This window comes from Ranitomeya imitator, chromosome 1 (assembly GCF_032444005.1).
Source record: "Ranitomeya imitator isolate aRanImi1 chromosome 1, aRanImi1.pri, whole genome shotgun sequence".
NCBI lineage: Eukaryota > Metazoa > Chordata > Amphibia > Anura > Dendrobatidae > Ranitomeya > Ranitomeya imitator.
The window spans coordinates 919,053,410-919,078,415 of record NC_091282.1 but is presented as its reverse complement, the minus strand read 5'-3'; the positions used below and the strand labels follow the sequence as shown (position 1 = coordinate 919,078,415).

Below are 25,006 nucleotides of genomic sequence, written 5' to 3'. Positions count from 1 at the left end.
TTACTTTAAAGGAATTGTCCACTGGATAGATCATCATTGTGAGATCAGTGGGGGTCCAACACCTGGTATCACTGATCAGCTGATATCTTCTCCGTCACAATCCAGATCGAAGTAGTGCACAGGGTGGAACACTGCAGTTTGAGTTCGGCCACATCCAGAACAAATTAGCTGATGGTGAAAGTGCCAGGTGATGGACCCCCACTGATCTCATGTTGATGACCTTTCCAGAAGATAGATCATCCATATGTTAATCCTGGACAACCACTTCAAGGTAATGTGCTGTTAAGGCTCTTCCTGTGCTATCTCCTAGATTTACATTTCAGCTTTGCCTTGTTAGATTGGCAATTTTATGTATGTGCACAAGCCCAGCAGGGAATCCGTGTATAGATGGCGGATTTGCATTATGGTCAGAATAGAAACTTCGAAACTACTAAAAAAGAATACCCAGAAACTGTGACTTTATAGTTTGGTTTCTGGAATTTCCCTTTAACAGGAACTTGAGAATTTCCCAATGAAATTAGTTTAATTGGGATTCTTTACTAGGGACTTCTGAGCCACACTGTTTGCTAAGCTGTGGGTGAATATGCAACAGCAGATCTGACTCCAGAAGTTCAAGGTGTCTCCAGGAGGAGGCATTGGAGGAATATGCAGGAGACTGTGGGCCCAATTCACTAAGATTGACTTTATACAAGGGGTGTGATGGATAAGGCCTCTTTCACACTTCCGTCTTTGAGCTCCCGTCGAGATCCGTCGATTTTTTTTTTTTTTTTTTCCTTAAAAAAAAAAACAGGATCCAGCAAATTTTTCTGCTGGATCCTGTGTTTTCTCATAGACTTGTATTAGCGACGGATTGTGACGGATGGCCACACTTTTCATTCGTTGTGCACTGGATCCGTCGGAAAATTGCTGTCCGTCGGGCAGGGACAACACACAGAGGAATGTTTTTTCTGTATGTTGGAAACTCGCTCAGCCCGTCGTTGGCTATAATGGAAGCCTATGGACGCAGGATCCGTCGCTGACTGTCAAAAGCAGGAATCCAGCGACGGGTTCCGTCTCTTGAAACTGAGCATGCGCGGAAGAATTTCCAGTCAGGGAAATTCTCTCTCGTTCACTCTCTCTCTCTCTTTTAACTATTGATGCTGTCTATGCAGCATCAATAGTAACAAGATATAATGTTAAAAAAAAAAATCGCAATATTCTCACCTTCCGGCGTCCCGCGCAGCGTTACCGATGCTCACGACAGCTGGCGTTCCCACTAATGCATTGCAAAATTATACGAGACCACGATATCATCAGGGGTAATTGCACGCAAGGCATGACTGGGAACACCAGCTACTGTGAGCATTACGAGCATTGGTAACGCTGCGCGGGACACCGGAAGGGAAGAATATAGCGATTTTTTTTTTTTTTTTTTTTTAAACCTGGGGTGTGTTGTGTATGCGTTTTACACGCTGCGAAGACGTGTACACAACAGGTGCACATAGCCTCGACTTGTCGGTCAGAAAAACGGGCCCAGTGGACCCATTTTTTACAATCTGCACAGGATCCGTCTTTTCAACATTTTGACGGATCCTGTGCAGATTGTAAAAACGGAAGTGTGAAAGAAGCTTTAGAAGCTGAGGTCATTTGATGAATTCAACTCACCTTACACGTTTCATGGACTCAAGTACATTTCTGGTTAAATTTTAAACTTTTCATGAACTAGATGTGCGGGCTTAGCCACGTGCCATCCCACCCTACGCTAAAAATTTTCGTGGCTCTGCACAACTTCTGAGCTGGTAAAAAAAAAATGTGACTTTTTAAGATGTGTTGAGTCAGAATTCTGTCACAAACACACTGAATTGGCCCCTTTTTTTGCACTGTCATAGTTTTGCATTAAAGTGATTCTGACATCACTTTATGGCTAAGTTCACACAAGTGTTTGAAAAAAATCGTCCAATTTTCAACCAGAAAAAGCAGGTGTTTTGACATCTGTATGTATCCAATTTTTTTTTGTGTGCACCCATAGACTTGAATAGGTGGGTGGTCTCAATCAAAATACAGAAGAGATTAATGGATTCAGTCATTTGTTCAGTGTTGATATACGGTCATCTGAACAGCCAAGTTGAGTAACATTGGTCTGAGTGTTGTCCGTGTGAGGTCATTTCCTTGTTTCCCGGCAGCATCAGGTCCATATATACGGTCGTGTGAACGTTGCCTATCTGCGAGATGGCCTTAAAGCATTTTTATATCTAGTATAAATGTCTAATATCTCATCAGAACCAGACCATTGACAATACAATAAATAGAGCTTTACAGCTTTCATTATGGATGACAACTCTCCATCTAAATCATGTATTCAGGAACATGCTCCTAGTCACACAATAGCCCTACCCTACAGACAGCTACAGGAAAAAAAGGGGATCTCATTTAATGCTGGGTTTAGATGAGTAGCTGGTCATTTAAAGGGGTTCTCTGAGAATTGTTTTAAAATATATTACAGTTTTTTACTAAATACCTTTATTTAGCAAAAACGGTATGGTTTATCTAGTGCACGCTGTCAATATTGTAAAGATGGTAACTGCCATAAATCAGTGTGCACCCGTCCTAGATTCCAGAGGACACCTTTTCGGATAGGCTGCATAACGGGCATCTGCTCAAGACATACGTGGAGCCGGACTAAAGGAGAAGATAAACACGTTTCTTTAGCTGACTGAGAATGAACGTCCATCTCGGTCAGCCTGACCATTTCAATGCAGTGCAGAGAGTACGTCTGTCTCGCTCTTCATGCAATCTACCCTGGGACGGGTGACACTGCTAGAATGGAAGTTGCCATCTTTAAAATCTTGACAGTGTAGTAGAGCGGCCTTCATATAGCACATATTATTGCTAAATAAAGGTAATTAAAAAAGTGTTTAAATACTTTATTTGTCTTATCACATTTCTCAGAGAACCCCTTTAAGCAGTGTAGAATATACGATCACAAAATGCCACATCTAACGATGGCAGTCAAGCATGTGACAATGATCGAGTGAAAGTTTAAGATATGGTTGTATAATCGATAACTTGTTCGGTGCTCACTGTATTCTGCCTGGTATTGTAACAGAAGATAATTGGTGATGTGGAATGGCCTCTCCGACCTGCATCTTTTAGCAGAGCAGCGTTTCCACTTACAGACATCATTCCGATGGACAGCTGGCTCCCATCAGGTATACCGCAGGGAGCCGGCTGTGAATCAGCATGACATCAGCAGTCAACAGCACACATGGTGTGATATTCAAAGTCTTTGCAGTTTTATGTTGAGGGGCATTCTTCTAAAATTGTTCCACTATTTTTAGATATAGTCAAAAATTAACCAATTTATGAACATCTTTGGTTCTGAGACACTCTGCCTCTCTAACATGCTATTTTCTACACAGGTTGAAAATTGACCTTCTAGCTGTTTTTCATTAGTACCACTTACTTTTCCAGCCTTTTGTTAACCTTACCCTAACTATTTTGAGATGTGTTGCTGACTTCAATTTCTAAATGATTTTTTTTGCAGATGAAATGGAAAAGTGTCTAACTCTCATCTTCTGATATGTTCTGTTGTGAATAAAATATGGCTGCATCCCAGTGTTTTTTGGAATTGGCGTTGCATTTCAAATATCTGAATATCTTACATTCTTCAACCTTTTTATACACCTGCATGGTCAGAATTGTCTAGACATCGTTCACACGCTTATTTGTACTAACATGTCTGCTTAAATGTGTATATTTACTAGCACTGTATTGTGTGTGATAATACTAGAGCAACATTCAATGTTGTATGTTTTCAGGGATGACTCAAGAAGGCCTTTTTAGAATAAATGGAAATGTCAAAGTGGTTGAACAGCTACGAGTCAAGTATGAAAATGGGGAGCAGGTTACATTGCCAGAGGATGGAGATGTCCATTCTGCTGCTAGTCTGCTTAAGCTATTCCTCCGAGAGATGCCAGATGGAGTAATCAGTACTGCAATGCTACCCAGGTTCATTCAGATCTACCAGGGTAAGTAGAAGTTTGTCTGAACCAATTAAAAGAAAGTACAGGTACTAATTATTATTTTTTTTTATGTGAGGCAAAAAAAAAAAATGTTTTCTCAAGAGTATTCCTATATTTGGGTATGTACACATGACTTATTCTTCTCACAGATTCCACCTGAAAAAGTGCTTAATGTATGCTAAAAAATGAACATATGCACTGTAATTTAAAATGACTTGCTGTGCATACGTTAAGTCCTCTTCAGTTTCATTTAACCGCCTCAGCCAAAAGAAGTGATCTGATCATTTTACAGACAGCTTCTATTCAGAAGGTACACACTAGAGCAGTGATGGCGAACCTTTTAGAAACGGCAGCCCAAAACCCACTTATTTTTCAGAAAGTGCCAATATGGCAATTTAACATCACATAATGGAAGACCTGCAAAATACTCCCCCTTACACACACATCCTCACACCCACACTCTACCTCTCTGCAAAATATGTATACATATATATATACACACACACACACACTGCCTCTCTGCAAAATATTTACACACACATTGCCCCTTTGCAAAATATATATACACACACACTCCTTCTGAATTAAGCAGTCCCCCATCCCCACCTCTCTCAAAACTAAGCTTAATACATTTAATGTCCAGCTCCTGCTGAAGCGCTTACCAGTGCACGCCTGCACGGTTTTTACTCCTCTTTGGCCTGGCAGCAATGTTGTACGTTGGATCTGGGGCTGACAGCATCGCTGGGGAGGCACAGAGATCACCGGGGGTGGCACGAAGATCACAGGGGGGCACATATCTGGAGGGGACAGATCGCATGGGAGCACATAGCTGAGGGGCACAGAAATCACGGGGCACATAGCTGGGGGGCACAGGGATCACGGGGGCACAAATCACATGGGGTCACATAGCTGGGGAGCTCAGAGATCACATGGGGCACAGAGTTCACAGGGGGGCATAGACTGTAGTTTGAGGCACAGAGATCATATTGGGTCATATAGGTAGCGGGCACATAGCTGAGGGGCACAGATCACCAGCACAAAGGTACAGAGCTGAGAGCACAGAAACAACCAGCTCACAGGCACAGAGCTCCCGGCAGAGATCACTCGGTACTCTCTGGCAGCTGCTCCTCCTTCGAGGCAGGAGGACGAGAGCGCATTGAGCATTAACCCCGCCCACCCCGATGTCTTTCATCATTCATGTGCAGGCAGCGATCTGTAATGAACGCTGCATACCGTGCACTTCAGGGTTAAAGGGTCGGCAACTGTCAAGATATGGCTGCCGTCCGTGCATTGCGGACTTTGGGGACCTGCCTGTGGGTCGCATGAAAAGTTAAGTTCCCCGCCCCTGGTTTACATGTATGAGTGTCTAAAGGACACAAATACATCTGAACATCAGAAGGGAGTAGAGTGTGTACAGCGGCAGGCCTGGCATGCGTGCCCACAGAAAGAGGGCTCTGCGTGCCCAATGTGGCATGCGTGCCATAGGTTCTCCATCACTGCACTAGAGTATATATGTGTGTGTGTGTGTGTGTCTGTGTGTGTGTATATATACAGTGGGGAAAATAAGTATTTGATACACTGTTGATTTTGCAAGTTTTCCCACTTACAAAGAATGGAGAGGTCTGTAATTTTTATTGTAGGTACACTTCACCTGTGAGACACAGAATCTAAAAATGTAAAACCAGAAAATCATATTGTTAGATTTTTAAATAATTAAATTGCATTTTATTGCATGAAATAAGTATTTGATCACCTACCAATCTGCAAAAATTCTGTCTCTCACAGACCTATTAGTTTTTCTTTAAGAAGCACTCCTACTTTGCACTCATTGCTTATATTAATTACACCTGTTTAAACTCGTTACCTGAATAAAAGACAAATATCCACACACTAAATTAATCACACTCCAACCTCTCCACCATGGCCAAAACCACAGAACTGTCTAACACCAGGGACAAAATTGTAGAGCTGGGACAATAGGCAACCAGCTTGGTGACAGGCAACAACTGTTTGCACAATTAGTAGACAATGGAAGAAACACAAGATGACTGTCAATCTTCCTTGTTCTGGGACTCCATTCAAGATCTCACCTCCTGGGGTGAGGACGACTGAGAAAGTTAGGAATCCACACAGAACTGCACTGGAGAACCTGGTAAATGACCTGAAAAGAGCAGGGACCACAGTCTCCAACATTACCATTAGTAACTACTACACCGTCATGGATTAAAATTCTGCAGGGTACGTAAGGTCTCCCTGCTCACACCAGCACATGAAGTTCGCCAATGACCATCTGAGATATGAGACCTCACATGACTCTGTCGGCCAAAATATGGAAAAATTATAGCTCTCAAAATATGGTGATGCAAAAACTATTTTTTGCAATAAAAACTGTCTTTTAGAGTGTGACATCAGTCAAACATAAAAACCCGCTATAAGGTCTCTTTCACACGTCCTGATATTTCCAGTACTGGGGATGTCAGTGTCTGTGTGTGTAATACTTTTGGCACACGTGTGGCATGCGTGTACTGCATCAGTACCACAAGGACGGACGCCAGGGAAGAAGCGTTACAGTAAGCGCTGTTCTCCAGCGGCGGGTGCTGAACATGGCTCTCATCATTCTCCCCTGCTCTGCCGGCGATCAGCGCGAGCAGGGCAGAATGATGAGTTACATTTAAGTAATAAAAGAGCCAGCAGGCGGCGACTGATGGGACTATTACTCCCATCAGCCTGCCCCTTATGCTGCTAATAACAGTGACAGCAGGAGCGGAAGATGGGAGTATTCATCTGGCGCTCCTGCGCTGTAAATAAATACGGTAATTTAAAAAAAAACAAAAAACTGGCATTGGTTTTCCCCCCATTTTTGACAACCAACCTTGCTAAAGCTCACAGCTGGGGGGGCTGGTATTCTAAGGCTGTAATGGGCCATAGATATTGACCTCCCCAGCCTAAAAATAGCAGCCCGCAGCTGCCCAGAAAAGGCACATCTATTGGATGCGCCAATTCTGGTGCTTTGCCCAGCTCTTCCCACTTGCCCCTGTAGCGGTGGCAAGTGGGGTTCATATTTGTGGGGTTGAAGTCACCGGTGACATCAAACCCACGGCTTAGAAATTAAGAAGCATCTATAAGACACCTATCCATTGCTAATCCTATACTGTAGTTGCATGGTAAATAAAGCCACAGCCAGAATAAAGTCCTTTATATGAAAAAAAAATGACACACATTTAATAATCTTAACCCCTTCATGACCCAGCCTATTTTGACCTTAAAGACCTTGCCGTTTTTTGCAATTCTGACCAGTGTCCCTTTATGAGGTAATAACTCAGGAACGCTTCAACGGATCCTAGCGGTTCTGAGATTGTTTTTTCGTGACATATTGGGCTTCATGTTAGTGGTAAATTTAGGTCAATAAATTCTGCATTTATTTGTGATAAACACGGAAATTTGGCGAAAATTTTGAAAATTTCGCAATTTTCACATTTTGAATTTTTATTCTGTTAAACCAGAGAGATATGTGACACAAAATAGTTAATAAATAACATTTCCCACATGTTTACTTTACATCAGCACAATTTTGGAAACAAAATTTTTTTTTGTTAGGAAGTTATAAGGGTTAAAATTTGACCAGCGATTTGTCATTTTTACAACGAAATTTACAAAACCATTTTTTTTAGGGACCACCTCACATTTGAAGTCAGTTTGAGGGGTCTATATGGCTGAAAATACCCAAAAGTGACACCATTCTAAAAACTGCACCCCTCAAGGTACTCAAAACCACATTCAAGAAGTTTATTAACCCTTCAGGTGCTTCACAGCAGCAGAAACAACATGGAAGGAAAAAATGAACATTTAACTTTTTAGTCACAAAAATTATCTTTTAGCAACAATTTTTTTATTTTCCCAATGGTAAAAGGAGAAACTGAACCACGAAAGTTGTTGTCCAATTTGTCCTGAGTACGCTGATACCTCATATGTGGGGGTAAACCACTGTTTGGGCGCACGGCAGGGCTTGGAAGGGAAGGAGCGCCATTTGACTTTTTGAATCAAAAATTGGCTCCACTCTTTAGCGGACACCATGTCACGTTTGGAGAGCCCCCGTGTGCCTAAAAATTGGAGCTCCCCCACAAATGACCCCATTTTGGAAACTAGACGCCCCAAGGAACTTATCTAGATGCATAGTGAGCACTTTGAACCCCCAGGTGCTTCACAAATTGATCCGTAAAAATGAAAAAGTACTTTTTTTTCACAAAAAAATTCTTTTAGCCTCAATTTTTTCATTTTCACATGGGCAACAGGATAAAATGGATCCTAAAATGTGTTGGGCAATTTCTCCTGAGTACACCAATACCTCACATGTGGGGGTAAACCACTGTTTGGGCACATGGTAAGGCTCGGAAGGGAAGGAGCGCCATTTGACTTTTTGAATGAAAAATTATTTCCATCGTTAGCGGACACCATGTCGCGTTTGGATAGCTCCTGTGTGCCTAAACATTGGAGCTCCCCCACAAGTGACCCCATTTTGGAAACTAGACCCCCCAAGGAACTTATTTAGATGCCTAGTGAGCACTTTAAACCCTCAGGTGCTTCACAAATTGATCTGTAAAAATGAAAAAGTACTTTTTTTTCACAAAAAAATTATTTTCGCCTCAATTTTTTCATTTTCACATGGGCAGTAGGATAAAATGGATCATAAAATTTGTTGGGCAATTTCTCCCGAGTACGCCGATACCTCATATGTGGGGGTAAACCACTGTTTGGGCACACGGCAGGGCTCGGAAGGGAAGGCGCGCCATTTGACTTTTTGAATGGAAAATTAGCTCCAATTGTTAGCGGACACCATGTCGCGTTTGGAGAGCCCCCTGTGTGCCTAAACATTGGAGCTCCCCCACAAGTGACCCCATTTTGGAAACTAGACCCCCCAAGGAACTTATCTAGATGCATATTGAGCACTTTAAACCCCCAGGTGCTTCACAGAAGTTTATAACGCAGAGCCATGAAAATAAAAAATAATTTTTCTTTCCTCAAAAATGATTTTTTAGCCTGGAATTTCCTATTTTGCCAAGGATAATGGGAGAAATTGGACCCCAAATATTGTTGTCCAGTTTGTCCTGAGTACGCTGATACCCCATATGTGGGGGTAAACCACTGTTTGGGCGCACGGCAGGGCTCGGAAGGGATGGCACGCCATTTGGCTTTTTAAATGGAAAATTAGCTCCAATCATTAGCGGACACCATGTCACGTTTGGAGAGCCCCTGTGTGCTTAAACATTGGAGATCCCCCAGAAATGACACCATTTTGGAAACTAGACCCCCAAAGGAACTAATCTAGATGTGTGGTGAGGACTTTGAACCCCCAAGTGCTTCACAGAAGTTTATAACGCAGAGCCATGAAAATAAAAAAAAAAATTATTTTCTCAAAAATGATCTTTTAGCCTGCAATTTTTTATTTTCCCAAGGGTAACAGGAGAAATTTGACCCCAAAAGTTGTTGTCCAGTTTCTCCTGAGTATGCTGATACCCCATATGTGGGGGTAAATCACTGTTTGGGCACATGCCGGGGCTCGGAAGTGAAGTAGTGACGTTTTGAAATGCAGACTTTGATGGAATGCTCTGTGGGCGTCACGTTGCGTTTGCAGAGCCCCTGATGTGGCTTAACAGTAGAAACCCCCCACAAGTGACCCCATTTTGGAAACTAGACCCCCAAAGGAACTTATCTAGATGTGTGGTGAGCACTTTGAACCCCCAAGTGCTTCATAGAAGTTTATAATGCAGAGCCGTGAAAATAATAAATACGTTTTCTTTCCTCAAAAATAATTATTTAGCCCAGAATTTTTTAATTTTCCCAAGGGTAACAGGAGAAATTTGACCCCAAAAGTTGTTGTCCAGTTTCTCCTGAGTACGGTGATACCCCATATGTGGGGGTAAACTACTGTTTGGGCACATGCCGGGGCTTGGAATTGAAGTAGTGACGTTTTGAAATGCAGACTTTGATGGAATGCTCTGCGGGCGTCACGTTGCGTTTGCAGAGCCCCTGATGTGCCTAAACAGTAGAAACCCCCCACAAGTGACCCCATTTTGGAAACTAGACCCTGAAAGGAACTTATCTAGATGTGTGGTGAGCACTTTGAACCCCCAAGTGCTTCATAGAAGTTTATAATGCAGAGCCGTGAAAATAATAAATACGTTTTCTTTCCTCAAAAATAATTATTTAGCCCAGAATTTTTTATTTTCCCAAGGGTTACAGGAGAAATTGGACCCCAAAAGTTGTTGTCCAGTTTCTCCTGAGTACGCTGATACCCCATATGTGGGGGTAAACCACTGTTTGGGCACACGTCGGGGCTCAGAAGGGAAGTAGTGACTTTTGAAATGCAGACTTTGATGGAATGGTCTGCGGGTGTCACGTTGCGTTTGCAGAGCCCCTGGTGTGCCTAAACAGTAGAGACCCCCCACAAGTGACCCCATTTTAGAAACTAGACCCCCCAAGGAACTTATCTAGATATGTGGTGAGCACTTTGAACCCCCAAGTGCTTCACAGACGTTTACAACGCAGAGCCGTGAAAATAAAAAATCATTTTTCTTTCCTCAAAAATTATGTTTTAGCAAGCATTTTTTTAGATTCACAAGGGTAACAGGAGAAATTGGACCCCAGTAATTGTTGCGCAGTTTGTCCTGAGTATGCTGGTACCCCATATGTGGGGGTAAACCACTGTTTGGGCACACGTCAGGGCTCGGAAGTGAGGGAGCACCATTTGACTTTTTGAATACGAGATTGGCTGGAATCAATGGTGGCGCCATGTTGCGTTTGGAGACCCCTGATGTGCCTAAACAGTGGTAACCCCTCAATTCTACCTCCAACACTAACCCCAACACACCCCTAACCCTAATCCCAACTGTAGCCATAATCCTAATCACAACCCTAACCCCAACACACCCCTAACCACAACACTAACCCCAACACACCCCTAACCACAACACTAACCCTAACACACCCCTAACCCTAACCACAACCCTAAGGCTATGTGCCCACGTTGCGGATTCGTGTGAGATATTTCCGCACCATTTTTGAAAAATCTGCGGGTAAAAGGCACTGTGTTTTACCTGCGGATTTTCCGCGGATTTCCAGTGTTTTTTGTGCGGATTTCACCTGCGGATTCCTATTGAGGAACAGGTGTAAAACGCTGCGGAATCCGCACAAAGAATTGACATGCTGCGGAAAATACAACGCAGCGTTCCCGCGCGGTATTTTCCGCACCATGGGCACAGCGGATTTGGTTTTTCATATGTTTACATGGTACTGTAAACCTGATGGAACACTGCTGCGGATCCGCAGCCAAATCCGCACCGTGTGCACATAGCCTAATTCTAAAGGTATGTGCACACGCTGCGGATCCGCAGCAGTTTCCCATGAGTGTACAGTTCAATGTAAACCTATGGGAAACAAAAATCGCTGTACACACGCTGCGGAAAAACTGCACGGAAACGCAGCGGTTTACATTCCGCAGCATGTCACTTCTTTGTGCGGATTCCGCAGCGGTTTTACATCTGCTCCAATAGAAAATCGCAATTGTAAAACCGCAGTGAAATGCGCAGAAAAAAACGCGGTAAATCCGCCATAAATCCGCGGCGGTTTAGCACTGCGGATTTATCAAATCCGCAGCGGAAAAATCCGCAGAGGACCAGAATACGTGTGCACATTCCTAACCCTAGCCCTAACCCTACCCCTAACCCTACCCCTAACCCTAACCCTAGCCCTACCCCTACCCCTAACCCTACCCCTAACCCTACCCCTACCCCTAACCGTAACCCTACCCCTAACCCTAACCCTATTCTAACATTAGTGGAAAAAAAAAAATTTCTTTATTTTTTTATTGTCCCTACCTATGGGGGTGACAAAGGGGGGGGGGTCATTTATTATTTTTTTTATTTTGATCACTGAGATAGATTATATCTCAGTGATCAAAATGCACTTTGGAACGAATCTGCCGGCCGGCAGATTCGGCGGGCGCACTGCGCATGCGCCCGCCATTTTGGAAGATGGCGGCGCCCGGGAGAAGACGGACGGGACCACGGCTGGATCGGTAAGTATGATAGGGTGGGGGGGGACCACGGGGGGGGGGGATCGGAGCACGGGGGGGGGAATCGGAGCGCGGGAGGGGTGGAACGGAGCGCGGGGGGCGTGGAACGGAGCACGGGGGGGCTGGAACGGAGCACGGGGGGGTGGAACGGAGCACGGGGGGGGGGGTGGATCGGAGTGCAGGGGGGGTGATTGGAGCACGGGGGGGTGATTGGAGCACGGGGGGAGCGGACACGAGCACGGGGGGGAGCGGAGCACTGGACGGAGGGGAGCCGGAGCAGTGTACCGGCCAGATCGGGGGGGTGGGGGGGCGATCGGAGGGGTGGGGTGGGGGCACACTAGTATTTCCAGCCATGGCCGATGATATTTCAGCATCGGCCATGGCTGGATTGTAATATTTCACCCGTTATAATGGGTGAAATATTACAAATCGCTCTGATTGGCAGTTTCACTTTCAACAGCCAATCAGAGCGATCGTAGCCACGAGGGGGTGAAGCCACCCCCCCTGGGCTAAACTACCACTCCCCCTGTCCCTGCAGATCGGGTGAAATGGGAGTTAACCCTTTCACCCGATCTGCAGGGACGCGATCTTTCCATGACGCCGCATAGGCGTCATGGGTCGGAATGGCACCGACTTTCATGACGCCTACGTGGCGTCAAAGGTCGGGAAGGGGTTAATTAAACCATATTTACAACCTCGCCTAATTACACTGAAGCCCTCAATCTCCTGTAATAAAAGTAAAATAAAAAAACAACAATATACCATACCTGTCCGTCGTTGTGTCCCACGCATTAATCCATGTCTGGAGGATAATTAGTTTTCAACCTTGATGGTGAAAAGATGCGATCGTCCCGGCTGAAAACCACTGGTGAATGAGCTGCTGGGAATGCAGCATCAGTGACGTCAGTGACTGGGGGGTGATGTCATAGAGGTAACCACCGGTCACTGAGCTCCGTTCCCAGTCGGGCTGAGCTTCGATGAAATCCGGTGAGCTCCTCACTAGCACAGTGCTAGCTCGCGACCCACGGTGCTAGCGGGGATCTCACTGAAGTCACCACAGCTTAGCCCGGCTGGGAGCTCAGTGACCGAAGGTTACCTCTATGACATCACCCCCGATCACTGACACCATGTTCACAGCAGCTCATTCACCAGTGGTTTTCAGCCGTGACAGTTGCATCTTGGAATCATCCAGGTTAAAAACCAATTATCCAATTGTTTTATTATTTAACTTTTATTACAGGAGATCGAGTGCTTCGCTGCAATTAGGCGTAATAATAAAAATGGAAAACTGTGTTTAGTGTTATTTCAAATAAAAGACTTTATTCTTGCTGTGTTTTTATTTGCCATACAACTATAGGATTAGTAATGGATAGGTGTCTTATAGGTGTAACCTGACAATATAAAAGTGACATCAACCCCACAACTATTACCCCTCTTGCCACCGCTGCAGGGCAAGTGGAAAGAGCCAGGCAAAGCGCCAGAATTAGCGCATCTAATAGATGTGCCTTTTCTGGGCAGCTGCGGGCTGCTATTTTTAGGTTGGGGGGTCAATATCCATGGCCCCTTTCCAGCCTGAGAATACCCGCCCCCAGCTGTGAGCTTTAGCAAGGCTGGTTGTAAAAAATGAGGGGGACCCCACACCATTTTTTTTTTTAATAATTGAAAAATATAGTGTGAGGACCCCTCTATTCTGGATATCCAACCTTACTGAAGCGGACAGCTGAGGGTTGCAAGTTTTGTCTGGTTATCAAAAATAGGGGGGAACCAACGCCGTTTTTTTTTTTTTAATTACCATATTTTTTTTATAGCGCAGGAGTGGCAGATAAATACTCCCATCCGCTGCTCCTGCTGTCACTGTTACCAGCAGCAGGGGTAGGCTGAGGGGAGTAATAGTCCCTTCAGCCGTCGCCTATTGTCTCTTTAATTTCTGAAATGTAACTCTCATCGTTCTCCCCTGCTCACGCCGATCAGGGAAGAATGAGGAGAGCCATATTCAGCACCCGTTACAGCGCTTACTGTAACGCTACTTCCACGGCGCTGATGCATGTCACATGGATGACATCGTGTGTTATGTGTATGCATGTGTGCGGGACGTTTTATGGCCTGTGCTAGAATTAAAAAATGGATATGTCAGCGTGTTTTGCCCACGGACACATGGTCTGTGGAAACACACTGACATGTGCACAGACCCATTCACTTGAATAGGCAAATAGCGCTCCGTTTCTCCCAAGTCTCTCCGCATGGCTAAGTAGTACTGTACAGCCATATATGGGGTATTGCCACGTTCAGTACAAATTGTGAGACAAATTCTGTTGCCATTTTTACCCACTTCTTGTGAGAAACTGTAAAATCTTTGGCTAAAACAAAATTTTGGTGGTAAAAATGTAGTTTTTTGTCCTCACTGCCCAATGGTATAAAATTCTGTGACGCACCCATGGTGTCAATATGATCACTGCACCCCTAGATGAATTCATTGAGAGGTGTAGTTCGTAAAATGGGGTCACTTATGGGGGGTTCTGCTGTTTTGGCACCTCATGGGCTTTCCCAGTGGGTCATGGCACCTGCAAACCAGAACAGATTTTACTGGGACTCCTTCCCTTCCGAGCTCTGACATGCACCCAAACAGTGGTTTACCCCTACATGTGGGGTATCAGCGTACTCGGGACAAATTGCACAATAGCTTTTAGGGTCCAATTTCTCCGGTTACCCTTGGGGAAAATAAAAAATTGGGGGCAAAAATATCACTTTTGTGGAAAAACTATGATTTTTTTATTTTTATGACTCTACCTTATAATGTGACGGCCACAAGGGGGCATTCTCTGCGTCTGGAGGAGAGAAGGTTTTTAGACCAACATAGAAGAGGATTCTTTACTGTTAGGGCAGTGAGAATCTGGAATTGCTTGCCTGAGGAGATGGTGATGGGGAACTCAGTCGAGCGGTTCAAGAGAGGCCTGGATATCTTCCTGGAGCGTAACAATATTGTATCTTACAATTATTAGGTTCTTTAGAAGGACGTTGATCTGGGGATTTATTCTGATGGAATCTAGGCTGAACTGGGTGGACAAATGTCTTTTTTCAGCCTTGCTAAATGTTACTATGTTGTTACTAACTATAAGCTTCTGTGAAGCACTTATGGGTTCAAAGTGCTCACCACACATCTAGATAAGTTCCTTTGGGGATCTAGTTTCCAAAATGGTGTCACTTGTGAGGGGCTTCCACTGTTTAGGCACATCAGGGGCTCTCCAAACGTGACATGGCGTCCGATCTCAATTCCAGCCAATTTTGCATTAAAAAGCAAACGGCGCTCCTTCCCTTCCAAGCTCTGCCATGCACCCAAACAGTAGTTTACCTGCACATATTGGGTATCAGCGTACTCAGGACAAATTGTTGCTCAGGACAAAATGCACAACAACTTTTGGGGTCCAATTTCTCCTGTTACGTTTTGGTTTTGAGCACCTTGAGGTGTGCAGTTTTTAGAATGGTGTCACTTTTGGGTATTTTCTATCATATAGACCTTTCAAAGTGACTTCAAATGTGAGGTGGTTCCTTAAAAAAAAAAATGGTGTTGTTAAAATGAGAAATCGCTGTTGAAATTTCAACCCTTATAACTTCCTAACAAAAAAAAAAATTTGGTTCCAAAATTGTGCTGATGTAAAGTAGACATGTGGGAAATGTTACGACATATATCTGTGATTTAAGGGCATGAAAATTCAAATTTGGAAAACTGCAAAATTTTCAAAATTTTTGTCAAATTTCAGTTTATTTCACAAATAATCGCCAGTCATATCAAATAAATTTTACCACTATCATGAAGTACAATATGTCACGAAAAAACAATGTCAGAATCACCGGGATCCATTGAAGCGTTCCTGAGTTATTACCTCACAATGGGACAGTGGTCAGAATTCTAAGAATTGGCTTGGTCATTAACCCCTTCCCGACCTTTGACGCACCGTATGCGTCCTGAAAACCTGTGCCAATCCGACCTGTGACGCAGCATATGCGTCATGGTCGGATTGCGCTCCTGCAGGCCGGGTGAAAGGGTTAACTGTAATTTCACCTGGCCTGCAGGGACAGGGGGAGTGGTACTTGAGCCCAGGGGGGTGGCTTCGCCCCCCGTGGCTACGATCGCTCTGATTGGCTGTTGAAAGTGACGTTTCACTTTCAATCAGAGCGATAGTAATATTTCACCAATGAAAATTGGTGAAATATTACAATCCAGCCATGGCCGATGCTGCAATAGCATCAGCCATGGCTGGACATCGCGATCTGAAAACCCCCCAACCCCCCCCCCCCCCCCCTCTGCCACTGCCACCGATCTCCTCCCCTCCGGTCCTCCGTCCTGTATATGCTGTCCTCCGCTCCCCTCCGTCCTCCTGTCCGCTCCCCTCCGTCCTCCTGTCCGCTCCCCCCCCCCCCCGCTGTCCGATCACTCCCCCTCATACTTACCGACCTGTGTCCCTCCCAGTGTCCGTCCGTCTGTTCGATGGGCGCCGCCATCTTGCAAAATGGCGGGCGCATGCGCAGTGCTCCCGCCGACTCTGCCGGCCGTCAGATTCGTTACAGGTACATTCTGATCGCTGTGATAGGTTCTATCACAGCGATCAAAATAAAACAAAATAAATAAATAAACCCCCCCTTTATCACCTCCATAGGTAGGGACAATAATAAAAAATTTTTTTTCTTTGCCCCACTAGGGTTAGGGTTTAGGGTTAGTTCACACTGCGTCTAAGCAGTCCGTTAGATGGACTACGTTACACCGCGGCATAAATGCGGTGTAACTTAGTCCGTTATGGCCGCCATTGACAGCAATGTCGGACGCATCATTTCCGGGTCCGTCACTGCTAGCGCAGATAGAGCTAGCAGATGCTCTATCTGCGCTAGCACGATGCAAACGTCGGCACTTGCGCTAGCAGCAGCCCATTAACGTATGGGCTGAACGGGCTGCTGCTAGCGCAGTGTGAACCTGGCCTTAGGGTTAGGGTTACAGTTAGAACTAGGGTTAGGGTTAGAATTAGGCTATGTGCACACGGTGCGGATTTGGCTGCGGATCTGCAGCGGATTTGGCTGCGGATCCGCAATCGGACTGAGAAAAATCTGGGTCGGCTGAGAAAAAAATCGCAGCATGCTGCGATTTGCTGCGGGTCTCGGACGAGACTTGCCAATGCAAGTCAATGGATGCGAGAAAAAAACGCATGGAATACGGACCATCCGTATTCCATCCGTTTTTTTACGGATACCTTACCATTCTGTGGCATAGAACACTGTAAAGAGTCCTGTAAATGACTGTATAAAAATAGTTGCAGAGAAAAATAACGGATTGCATACGGATGTCATACGGATGTAAAACGGATGGTGCAATTAAAAAAATCGCATTGAACTCGCATCACAAACGCATGCCAATTGCATACGTTACATCCGTTTTTTTCGGTCCAGATTACGGACCGTTTTTTTTTCTTCTCACAAGTGGAAAGGGGCCCTTAGAGTTAGGGTTGGAATTAGGGCTAGGCTTGGAAATAGGGTTAAGATTAGGCTGTGGTTAGGGTTATGGTTAGGGGTGTGTTGAGGTTAGGGTTGGGATTAAGGTGTTGGGGTTAGGGTTATGGTTAGGGGTGTGTTGGGGTTAGGGTTGGAATTAGGGCTAGGCTTGGAAATAGGGTTAAGATTAGGCTGTGGTTATGGTTAAGGGGTGTGTTGGGGTTAGGGTTGGGATTAGGGTTAGGATTAGGGTTAGGGTTGGGATTAGGGGTGTGTTGGGGTTAGGGTTGTGGTTAGGGGTGTGTTGGGGTTAGGATTGTGATTAGGGTTAGGGGTGTGTTGGAGTTAGAATTGAGGGGTTTCCACTGTTACGGCACATCAGGGGTCTCCAAACGCAACATGGCGCCACCATTGATTCCAGTCAATCTTGCATTCAATAAGTCAAATGGTGCTCCCTCCCTTCCGAGCACCGACGTGCGCCCAAACAGTGGTTTACCCCCCACATACTGTATGGGGTACCAGCATACTCAGGACAAACTGGGCAACAATTATTGGGGTCCAATTTCTCCTGTTACCCTTGTGAAAATAAAAAATTGCTTGCTAAAACATAATTTTTGAGGAAAGAAAAATGATTTTTTATTTTCACGGCTCTGCGTTGTAAACTTCTGTGAAGTACTTGGAGGTTCAAAGTGCTTACCACATATCTAGATAAGTTCCTTGGGGGTCTAGTTTCCAAAATGTGGTCACTTGTGGGGGGTTTCTACTGTTTAGGCACATCAGGGGCTCTGCAAATGCAAAGTGACGCCCGCAGACCATTACATCAAGTCTGCATTTCAAAAGTCACTACTTCCCTTCCGAGCCCCGACGTGTGCCCAAACAGTGGTTTACCCCCACATATGGGATATCAGTGTACTCAGGACAAACTCTGCAACAACTGTTGGGGTCCAATTTCTCCTGTTACCCTTATAAAAATAAAAAAATTGCTTGCTAAAACATCATTTTTGAGGAAAGAAACATGATTTTTTATTTTCACGGCTCTGCGTTGTAAACTTCTGTGAAGCACTTGGGGTTTAAAGTGCTCACCACATATCTAGATAAATTCCTTGGGGGGTGTCGTTTCCAAAGTGGGTCACTTGTGGGGGGTTTCTACTGTTTAGGCACATCAGGGGCTCTGCAAACGCAATGTGACGCCCGCAGACCATTCCATCAAAGTCTGCATTTCAAAAGTCACTACTTCCCTTCCGAGCCCCGACGTGTGCCCAAACAGTGGTCGTCCCCCCCCACATATGGGGTATCAGTGTACTCAGGACAAACTGGACAACTTTTCGGGTCCAATTTCTCCAGTTACTCTTGTGAAAATAAAAAATTGTGGGCTAAAAAATAATTTTTTGAGGAAAGAAAAATGATTTTTTATTTTCACGGCTCTGCGTTATAAACTTCTGTGAAGCACTTGAGGGTTTAAAGTTGTCATCGCACATCTAGATTAGTTCCTTGGGAGGTCTAGTTTCCAAAATGGGGTCACATGTGGGGAAGCTCCAATGGTTAGGCACACAGGGGCTCTCCAAACGCCACATGGTGTCAGCTAACGATTTGGAGCTAATTTTTCATTCAAAAAGTCAAATGTCGCTACTTCCCTTCTGAGCCCTGCCGTGTGCCCAAACAGTGGTTTACCCCCACATGTGAGGTATCTGTGTACTCAGGAGAAATTGCCCAATACATTTTAGGATCCATTTTATCCTGTTACCCATATGAAAATAAATAAATTGAGGCTAAAATAATTTTTTTGTGAAAAAAAAGTACTTTTTCATTTTTACCGATCAATTTGTGAAGCACCTGGGGGTTCAACGTGCTCACTATGCATCTAGATAAGCTCCTTGGGGGGGTCTAGTTTCCAAAATGGGGTCACTTGTGGGGGAGCTCCAATGTTTAGGCACACAGGGGCTCTCCAAACGCGACATGGTGTCCGCTAAAGATTGGAGCCAATTTTTCATTGAAAAAGTCAAATGGCACTTCTTCCCTTCCGAGCCCTGTCGTGCGCCCAAACAGTGGTCCCCCCCCCCCACATATGGGGTATCGGTGTACTCAGGACATTTTAATTACTATTTTAAGCTTAATTTCACAAAAAACAAAATACAAGAAAACTGGTGGCACCTTCCCTTTAAGGTCAAAATAGGCTGGGTCATGAAGGGGTTAACATGCAAACCACCCTCGGGGGTAAAGGGGTTGAAGGGAACCTGTCACCAGGATTGTGCTGAGTAACCTACAGTGATAGGTCGGCGCCGTTATACTGATTAAAATTATACCTGGGTTGATGAAATCCGTCTGTGGATGTTGTTTAATCTTTATTTATAGTTTTTAGTTAATGAGATTCTTGAGCTCCCTGTGGCCTATGGGGGGGGTCTTCATGTGGTGCTCTGCTTACATATTCATCTGTATGGCCTCTCATTTTTCATCTGAAAGCAGCAGCCAATTACTTCCTCCCTACACAGTACTTCAGTCTGTGTACCACTAGTGTTTAGCATTCCGATACCGCAAGTATCGGGTATCGGCCGATATTCGCGGTATCGGAATTCCGATACCGAGTTCCGATACTTTCAGTATATCGGATACCGGAAACGGACGTTCCCATAAGTCCCGGTTTTATTTAATTCAGCCAATAAGGAGTGGTTACAAGTGTGGGCACATCCTGTTCTGCATGGTGGCCATGTAACTACTGGCATGGCTGTGATTGGCTGCTGAAGTGATGTCACGATGCCCTGTAAAAGTCGCCGCCGCCATTTTTTGTTCACTCAGCTGTGAATTCAGTTAGGGACAGGACGCTGTGTTCTGACTGAGGGCCAGTTTACAGATAGCAATTTGCTTCATTGTGCTTTACCCAGGCTAATTTAGCAACCGCTGTGTGAGAACCTTGCTTTTGCCTTGCAGCGCTGTTCACAGCTTTCTGCAAGGTCTCTGTGTGTGTGAGTGCAGCTCACTCTGTAGTCGGTCCACAGCCACAGTCGGTCGTGGTCAGCTCAGGGTGCATCACTGCCTCATACCGTTCCATTGTCCGTTTGTCAATTAGTGCAGCCTGCTGCACATTTTTTCAAATTTATCCTATTAGTGGCTTTCCCTCCGTATCCAGCTAGATTGTGGAAAAACACTATATAGGATTACATAGAGGAGCTTGTTTTGGCCTTGCAGCGCCATTCACGGCTGTCTGCACGGTCTGTCTGTGAGTGCAGCTCGCTCTGTAGTATCTGTTCTGCAAAAATAAATAAATAAAGTTCACCAAACAAACCACTTTACAGTTGTGTAGGCCACATTAGCTCATATTAAAGTGTAGTCCACACTTTATAAAATTAGTGTTTCTTATACCTGTTAGCAGCTGTTCCGGAATAAACACACTAAGCCCTTAGTACTTTTCTGCCTAACTTTATCAGTCTACCAAGATGAAGAAGGCAGGGAGAGGACGTGGAGATTCTGTGCCTGCTGCGGGCATCGGTGACTCATCATCCCCCAGTTTTAGCAGGGAACAGACCTTCATGCGCATCTTTGTAGGAGCTCGCCGTACCCCTCTGCTGCGGGATGAACAAATTGAAGCCGTTGTCAGGTGGATGGCAGCAAACGCATCGACTTCAATTAGTGCCACATCCTCTCAGGCACAGAGCACTGAAGAGCAAACATCTGTCTCTTCACCACCTGCCAAATTGCCCAGGCAGTCAGAGACCCCAGGACTGGAGCCATCTCTACTTCTGTTCTCTGAATCTCTTGGCTTGGAAAGAGGGGGCCAGCCAAGCAGCATTCTAGAATCAGAAGAAGAGGCAGTATACAGTGATGCCCAACAGCTTGTTCTCTCTGAATCTGAAGAGGCGGGTGGGACAGTGCCTCCGGTCAGCACACCTCAGTACGCATCTGATGATGAGACTCAGGTGCCACTTTCTGGTGCGTACTGTGCTGCCGAGACAACCCAGGAGAAGCAGTTGGTGGAAGAGGGTAGTGTAGATGATGATGTCCTTGACCCATCATGGCGTGAGGTATAGGAAGGTGGTGGAGCAGCTATGAGGAAGAGATTCCCCGAACGGCCAGGAGAGGGAGGGGGAAGACTGCGGTGCCTGTAGCCTCCACTTCGGCACCCATTAGGAGCATGCCTCTTCCAAAAGCCAAAGCGGGCGCTCCCAAGACTTGCAGTGCCTGGTCCTTTTTTGACACAGTTGCAGATGACATTTGCTTTGTCAAATGCAAGCTGTGTCATCAGAAAATCAAACGAGGGAAAAATATCAGCAACCTCAATACCACAAATATGTGGAAACATGTGCGGACCAAGCACGCGGTGGAGTTCCAAAAACACACTGAAGACCTAGGCCAACCTACAGCGGCACCTACCACCTCTTCAGCTCATGTTGCCTCTTCCTCCAGCTCCCACACTGCTGGTTCGGCTTCCTCACAGGATCGCCATGGAAGAACCTCTGGCACCGTTGTCCAGAGACCCACTGTAATTCCACCCACAGCACCACGTTCCCAGTCATCCTCACACTCCCAGCCCAGTCTACAGCCATCAGTAGCACAGGCATGGGAGAAAAGGCGGCCATTCTCGGCAAACCACCCACGAGCACAGGCTCTGAATGCTGGCATTGCAAAACTACTGTCCCTTGAAATGCTGTCATTCAGGCTGGTGGAGACTGACAGCTTCCGTAACTTGATGGCATTGGCAGTCCCACAATACAATGTGCCCAGCCACTTTTATTTCAGCAGGCAAGCCGTCCCTGCCCTGCAAAAGCATGTGGAGGGAAACATTAAACATGCGCTACTAAATGCCGTCAGTAGCAAGGTCCACCTCACCACCGATGCGTGGACCAGTCACCATGGACAGGGACGAAATCTTTCCCTCACTGCCCATTGGGTTAATGTTGTGGAGCTGGGTACAGATCGTGAGAGTGGCTACGTGTTCTGTCAACTCCAAGGATTGCAGGAATCCAGTCTGTGCACATTGACTCCTCCTCATATTCCAGTTCCTCAGAATCATCGCTGCAGAAGCCGTCACGGTCCACCTCCACATGGACCCGTGAACGCGTACCTGATCTGACCGATATGAGCACAGCCGTGGCCAAACATCAACAAGCCGTATTGAAATTAATTTCTTTGGGGAATCAAAGCCACACAGCGTAAGAGCTCTGGAATGCCATCAAGCAGGAGAGCAACGTGTGGTTTGTGCCAGCGAATCTCCAGCCAGGCATGGTAGTGTGTGACTATGGCCGATATCTGGTGGCAGCTCTGGGCCTAGGCAACCTCACTCACATCCCATGTCTGGCACATGTGCTCAGCTTGGTCGTGTAGAGTTTTTTGAGGGACTATCCGGATCTTGATGCACTGCTGCACGAGGTCCTCCTAGAGTGTGCTCACTTGTGGCGTTCCAGCATGGCAAGATCGCGCATTGCAGCTCTGCAGCTCCTATTCCGCCTTCCGGAACATCGCATCATATGTGACCTACCCACCAGGTGGAATTCAACGTTACATATGTTGGAGCAGTTGTGTGAGCAGCAGCAGTAATGGAGTACCAGCTGCATCGGCGCAAAGAAGTCGCAGTGCGCGCCATTCAGACTTCACAACCACTGAGTGGGCCACTATGAAGGACGTCTGCCAGGTGTTGCGTGCCTTCGATGATTCCACGCGGATGGCGAGTGCAGATGATGCACTAGTCTGCATGACTGTCCCCCTTTATCTGCCTGCTTGAAAGAACACTGCAAGCGCTAAGGGATGAGGTGGTGGAAGTGCCATCTGCTTCTGGACAGTCTGTGCCACGTGGTTGTTGTGAATTCTGCTCTTGGGTTCCCTCCTGTGGTTGTAGGTGGGAATGCAGTTGTCTCTGACTCGCAGTCCTGGCCAGGTGTATCGGATGATTACAATTCTGACTGGGATATTTAGGTGTGCAGGATCCTCTAGCCCTTGCCAGTTGTCAGTGTTTCTTGTGAAGTGTTGGATCTCTTTCTGGCTTCTCCTGCTTGCTGCCAAATTCAGCAAAGATAAGTGTTTTGTTTTTGTATCTGTGGCACACTGCTGTGTGCTTGTTTCAGTTTTATTCCTGCTCTGTTTGTAGGATTCACTGGAGTTGCAGATATACGCTCCTACATCTTTAGTTAGATGTAGGAAGTTTTTGTATATTCTGCTGTGGATTTTTTGAAGGGTTTTAATACTGACCGCACAGATCTCTGTCCTATCCTGTCCTATCTAGCTAGAGTGGCCTCCTGTGCTAATCCTGTTTTTCTGCCTGTGTATGTTTTTTCCTCTCCGACTCACCGGCAATATTTGTGGGGGGCTGTCTATCCTTTGGGGATTTTCTCTGAGGCAAGATAGTATTCCAATTTCCATCTTTAGGGGTATTTAGTCCTCCGGCTGTGACGAGGTGTCTAGGTGTATTAGGTACACTCCACGGCTACTTCTAGTTGCGGTGTTAAGTTCAGGGTTGCGGTCAGTATAGTGGCCACTTTCTCCAGTGAAAGATCTCATGCAGCTCCAAGGTCACCGGATCATAACAGTGGTTCCTCACAAAGGCCTAGGCAGGGGACACTTTGTGAGGAGGAGTCAATGGAGGAGGAAGAGATCAGTCCAGAGGAGGAAGTTACACAAATCTCCAGTAGTCAGTATTTTGGACGAGGGTGGGGTGGTGCAGAGCAGGCAGAGATCACGCCTCAAGCAGGGGACAGCATTTCTTGGCCAGTTAGCAGTCTGCAGCACATGGTTGATTTCATGCTGCAGTGCCTGAGAAACGACCGTCGCATCGTCCACATTCTTACCACGGCTGATTATTGGGTCTACACCCTCCTAGATCTGCGCTACTGTGACAACTTACAAACCCTCATAACACCGTTGCAGCGGGAGCGTAAACTGCGGGCGTACCAAGACAAACTGGTGCAGTCCATCATCTTCGCCAGTCCAATCGAGAGAAGTGCTGCTACTGCTTTACAAGCAGCTCAGTGCGTCAAGGCAGTGGAGGAAGCTCTGCACAAAGAGGGAGCAGAAGCAGTACCTCAGCACAAGGCAAGACCAGTCTGGCCCAACAGTGGCAAAGTTTTGTGTGCCCGCCACAAATGTCTACACCATCACAGACGGGTCCACTCAGCAGGAGGCCACGTTTCCGTCAGATGGTGACAGACTAGATGTCTTGCTCTCTCAGCGTACTCCCAGATGGCTCTTCCCTCTTCAAGTTTTGGGTCTCTAAGCTGGATACATGACCAGAGCTTAGCCAGTTTGCATTGGAGGTGCTGGCTTGCCCTGCTGCTAGTGTATTATCGGAACGTGTCTTTAGTGCTGCAGGTGGTGTACTAACAGACCATCGCATGCGACTATCCTCCGATAACGTCGACCGACTTACTTTTCTAAAAATGAACAAGGCCTGGATCTCGCAGGAATTTGCCACTCCTCCTCCAGATTAACTACTTGGTTGGCAACAGTATCCAGGTCTCCTGTTGTGTTCATG

At 45.9% G+C, this 25,006-nt stretch overlaps 1 protein-coding gene across 5 annotated transcripts in view; it reads left to right on the top strand.

Moving 5' to 3' along the window:
• FAM13A (family with sequence similarity 13 member A) overlaps positions 1–25,006 on the top strand; it is a 353,932-nt gene that overhangs the window by 90,034 nt on the left and 238,892 nt on the right. For all 5 annotated transcript variants that reach the window (XM_069743550.1, XM_069743547.1, XM_069743545.1 and 2 more), the window contains one exon: positions 3,798–4,007. In XM_069743550.1, the coding sequence (XP_069599651.1) occupies positions 3,798–4,007 (210 nt within the window). The remainder of the gene's footprint in view (positions 1–3,797; positions 4,008–25,006) is intronic.